Source organism: Gastrolobium bilobum, unplaced genomic scaffold (genome assembly GCF_033153095.1).
Source record: "Gastrolobium bilobum isolate Gb01-03AN ecotype WA unplaced genomic scaffold, APGP_CSIRO_Gbil_v1 utg24462, whole genome shotgun sequence".
Taxonomy (NCBI): Eukaryota; Viridiplantae; Streptophyta; class Magnoliopsida; order Fabales; family Fabaceae; genus Gastrolobium; species Gastrolobium bilobum.
In genome coordinates, this window is record NW_026897771.1 from 93715 (window position 1) to 99163 (window position 5449).

A 5449-nucleotide genomic window follows, 5' to 3' on the forward strand; every position below is an offset into this window, starting at 1 on the left:
TTCTTATTACCCCTAGATGGTGTAGATTTCATGTCACATATATCAGTATGTATTAAATCTAACAACTCGGTTGATCTTTCAACTGATTTAAAAGGTAATTTCGAAAATTTTGATTCAACACATACTTGGCACTTATTATTTAAACATTCAAATTTAGGTAATAAATCTAAATGTATTAAACTCTTAATGGACTTTAGATTAACATGTCCTAATCTACTATGCCATAAATTAGAAGACTCAAGCAAGTAGACAGAAGTAGTAGTATTATTAATAATATTGGAGTTGTTTACAGTCATCACATTCAGTTTGAAAAGGCCCCCACTAAGGTAGCCCTTTCCTACATACACATCATTCTTAGTAAGTACAAACTTATCAGAAACAAATACAAGTTTAAAGCCATTCTTGCTTAACAGAGATCCAGAGACTAAGTTCTTGCGAATATCAGGCACATGGAGCACATCATTCAGTGTCACTATCTTGCCAGATGTCATTTTCAAAGCCACTTTGCCCACTCTTTCAACTTTTGAAGTAGATGAATTACCCATATAAAGTTTCTCATCATTATCAGTAGTAGTATAGGAGGAGAACATCCCCTTGTTTGAACAGACATGTCTGGTGGCACCAGTGTCCACCCACCATTCGTTGGAGTCTCCCATCAGATTGCACTCCATCACCACTGCTGCCAGATTCAGTTCTTCAACCTGATCAGCAATATCAACCATATTGGCTTGAGTGCTCTTCTTCTTCTTATTGAACTTTTGTGGCTTCCTCTGATCTTTCCTTTGTTCCTTCTTACAATCCTTTGCACGGTGGCCAGGATTCCCACAATTGAAACAGTTGCCTTTGAACTTTTTGCCCTTTCCTTGCTTAGCATTTCCATCTTCAGAATATTTCCTCTTCTTTGACTTTGATCCCTCTTCAACTACATTAGCTTTGGAGATCATAGGATTGTTGCCATTCCTCTTGTCAGACATCTTATTGTCTTCTTCTATTCTCAATCTGGTAACCAGATCTTCAAGTGTCAATTGCTTGCGCTTATGCTTCAGATAATTCTTGAAGTCTCTCCAAGAGTTTGGTAATTTCTCTATGAAAGCAGCAACTTGAAAAGACTCACTAAGAGACATTCCTTCTGCATGAATTTCATGCACAATCACTTGAAGTTCCTCAACTTGACTCACAACAGATTTGGAGTCTACCATCTTGAAGTCCAAGAATCTGCCAACTATGAATTTTTTCAAGGCAGCATCCTCAGTTTTATGCTTCTTGTCCAGACTTTCCCAAAGTTCCTTACTAGTCTTCAGGGTACAGTACACATTATACAGTGAGTTGTCTAGAGCATTGAGAATATAGTTCCTGCAAAGGAAGTCAGAATGCTTAAAAGCATCAATGGCAGCAACCTTTTCCTTGTCAGACTCTTCTCCCTCTTTCAGTTTAGGAGCATCTTCCTTGAGGAAACGGTCTAGACTCAGAGTTGTCAAATAGAACAACATCTTCTGTTGCCAGCGTTTGAAATTTGTTCCATTCAGTTTTTCAGGCTTGTCAGCATGCATTGAAACAGAGGCAGTAACATTGGCATTGCTAGTACTTACATTAGCCATTTCTGTTACACAAACAGAATCCGAAATTAATCACACAGATTAATTTATCACACAGTAAATAAAACAGAAACAGTATATATAACGAAAAATAAATACTGATCACAGGTTCAAAAACACCAAATTGTCTTAAGATTGTTATTGAGGACAATAGGTGATATTATATCACTAATAGATTTGAACTCATGTATAAAGCAGAGGAGGTAGATGATCAGAATTATCACTGTGTAATTAAAAATATTAAAAAACAGACTTACTTGTCAGTGGCAGAATGATGAAACAGACAGAATGAAAGGATGAATATATGCAGTATCAGAGGAATTAAATCCGAGCCCACAGAACGTGTCTCCTTAAGACAATTTGCCCCTCACTGATGCCTAAGGTTGATGGACACTTGTCTCCCAGGATAGAACGGATTTCGTCTGAAGAATGGTGGCACTACCAATCAACAGCCCAAACGAACACAACAATATGCCAGAGGAAGTCACACCGGAGGATGAACAACAGTATGCAAAACCGGAAGAAGAAAAATTCCGGCAGAGTTTAAGTGCAGAAAAAACTGGATAGATTTCTGAAGGTGTCAGTGTCTATTTATAGACACTGACCGGTCACGATGAACAGTCGCCGGCGGCGAACCGCCGTGTCTAATGGCGGCGAACGGTGACTGTTCCGACGAACAGATACGACCGGCTCGGTTCAATACTCAGAAACGTTTTGGTTGGAGGGAAGCAACGGTAAATTTTTTGGACAAAATATTAAAAAATTATTTTTTTATTACACACTACGAACCGAACCGATCCGATCCGAGCCGGCCGGACGGACGGCGGCGGCGGCGCGCGCGTGTGGTGAACCAATGCTCACCTAGCTCTCCCCCTACATAAAACATGTAGTGACCCAAGGGCCAATCTAAGAGAGGGAAGTGGGAGCTTATATACTCTCCCATTTCCTACTAATTGTCCAATGTGGGACTTGTTGAAACCCACACACCTCTTCATCTTCCCTTTTTCTCTTTTCTTTATTAACCCACTTCTTATTCATAACCAATGGATCATTGTACATTAATTCATTCATTAATTCCAACAAAACAACTTTTTTTTACATTTTTCTACCTATCTCACTTTATCTATCTTTCTAATCATTTCTCTATCTATCTCATTTCCCTACTATTCCAAAAAAAATTCCTCAACCAAACGCCCCCTAACTGTTATGTTAAGGAACACTGACAAAAGTGTCACTTTTTGTTAAAATTTTTACACAAATACTACACGAACAATATTTTTTATCAGACTGTCACGTGTCATAATTCATTACGACTGATAACGAATTTCGTGGCCAATGATTTCGTGACACGTAACTATATTACAGATCAAATTCGTTACCACTGGTGCCGAATTATAACACGTCAACTTTTTTCTGCGAAAGTGTGCCACATATCATAAAATCATTGATAAACATAATTTGCTACCAGTCGTAGCAAATTACGCCCACGTGACAGTCTAATAAACAGTACTGTTCGCGTGACATTTGAATAAAAATTTTGCTAAAAAGTGACATTTTGATTACTGTTCCGTTATATTAATCTCTGTGATGGCTTGAGTCTGAGCCTAAAACTTCAATTTATCTTTGTCAATGCTTACTTTGCAATGAAATGATGGGGAAAAATTCATGTATTAGCATTACAATCTACAAGTGTACAGGAAAATGTATATGTGAACAACGTCCAATGCATCATCATCTGGGACACAACAATGGCACTAGGTAAGAAAACACATACTTGTTAACATCACTAGTCATTTACAAACATAATCCGCAAAATCAGCCAAAAGAAAAATAAAGAGAAGGAAAATGATTGGCAACCACACCATGAAAATCAAGATCATGCAAAACAATCATCTTATCATAGAAAAGAAAAGAAAATCTAGAAAAGGGAAGAATCAGTGTTTGCTTCAAAAACTGTGCAGTTGCGTTAGCATGTGAACAAGCTCATCACTGGAAGGCCTGTCAGCAGGCATATCAGATAAGCATGCAGCAGCAATCCTGAGAGCCATTACCATCTCATCTTCATCTTCTTCTCCTTCTTCCCCCAAAATACTCTTATCTAGAGCTTCTCGTGCCTCACCTGCTTGCTGCAAGTGTCTCAGCCAACACCCCAAACTTCCACCACTGGCTGCTTCTCCAAAGAATGGATCTGTAGGGTCCTTACCCGTTAATAAAACACCTAATATCATGCCAAAACTGAAGATGTCACTTTTGTCTGTGTACCTGCTGAAATTGCAAAACACAATTTAATCCGAATACCATTAAGTTTACATAGAAGAATGGAATGACCAAACATCTTATTGGCAAAAACCATACACCCATATATGCAATGCATCCAGCAACATTTTTATTGTTATTATTATTGATTATTGATATAATAACTTAAATTGGGAACAAATCTTCATTAATTGTTTTTATTTGTTTTTTTGTTGGGTTCTCAATCACTAATCGAAGTTTAGTAGTTTACAGCATGTAAACTATATTCCATCGGACTATACCGAGTGCCTAAGGTCTAAAACTAGACAACAGGAAGTAATGCTTACAAATAAAAAAAAAATGCTAATTTTGCACAAAGTTTTCATTTAATAATGCCAATTGCAAATGGCATCATGAAAATACAGAATATTGATTTCATGTCACAACAAGAATCTCTGATTAGGTGCTCCAAAGAGGAAAACCCCAATGAGGTGTGGAGCTTTTAAACAAGGTAAGAATCAAACAAATGCCCAATATCAACCACCTGTTTACCCTTTTGGTGTAAAAAAAGAAACAGACCAAATTCAAAACACCAGTGAATGAGTTTGATTCAAATCCATTGATTTGTCTTTACCTGCAATTATGGAAACATTCAGGGGGGCTGTTGACAGATGTCCCTCTATCCAAGTTGGGTAGAAGTTTGGCCAATCCATAATCTGCCAATCTGGGTTCAAACTCTGCATCCAACATGACATTTGTAGGCTTCAAATTGTAGTGCAGAATCTGAGGCACACAAGTGAAATGAAGATACTGAAGACCCTTCACCACACCAACAGCAATTCTTAGCCTAACTTCCCAACCAAGCTGCAACTCATTTTCCCTCAATCTATTCAATGTATCTGCAAGACTCCCAGTGGATACATAGTCATAAACCAAAGAGATCCCATCAGGTTCACGAACATAGGCTCTCAAACTCATCAAGTTCCTATGTCTTAGGCTGGCAAGAAGCTCTAACTCTATCTGTATTTGCCTCTTCACTGATTTTCTCCTGATCTCTGGGGAATTGCTTTCAAAGGGTGTTAGCCTTTTGACTGCAATTGTAAGCCCATTATCAAGCACCGTTTTGTAGTATTTCCCATTTGGACTCGAACCAAGCAAACAGTTTTCTTTTGCCAAAGCTGATTGGAGTGTCTTGGGTACAATTTTTGGGGAGAATATAACAGGTCCCTTGAGGATTGGTGTACGGTTCAGATACTGAACAACAAAACGAACTACAAGTGCAAAGAGAAAAGAACCAAATAGTCCAGTGACTGCTCCTAAAACGATGCTAACAATGAGCTTCCTAGGGTCATCCTTGTATTCTGATTGTGATGGTGATGGCCTAGACGGTGAGGGAGGCTCAGAAGACATGTGTTTACTCAACCTTCCCTGGCATTGCACAGTGTTTTGGTGCAAGCTGAACAAGAACAGAAGAAGCAATGGCTGGAATGCTAACAATTCCCTTGCCAGAGAAGAAGGGGTGTGTCTTTTCTTAAACATTAAAGCACAACAAACAAAGCTACAACCACAAATCAATCTCAGAAGCTCCAAAATGAGGCATGAATTTCTCAGATATTCAA

At 38.4% G+C, this 5449-nt stretch overlaps 1 protein-coding gene across 2 annotated transcripts; it reads right to left on the reverse strand.

Annotated features, from left to right (window-relative positions):
* Positions 1-3408: 3408 nt before the first annotated feature.
* On the reverse strand, positions 3409-5449 carry LOC133310151 (inactive leucine-rich repeat receptor-like protein kinase CORYNE). Of its 2 annotated transcripts, none has more exons than XM_061511046.1 (2): positions 4465-5449; positions 3409-3857 (listed from the first exon to the last, which is right to left on the reverse strand). In XM_061511046.1, exons 1-2 carry the CDS (start codon positions 5367-5369, stop codon positions 3542-3544), a joined length of 1221 nt encoding a protein of 406 aa, XP_061367030.1. In that variant the 5' UTR covers positions 5370-5449; the 3' UTR covers positions 3409-3541. The 2 variants fall into 2 exon arrangements, with proteins under 2 accessions (XP_061367030.1, XP_061367029.1); XM_061511045.1 differs by having other exon boundaries at positions 3409-3860.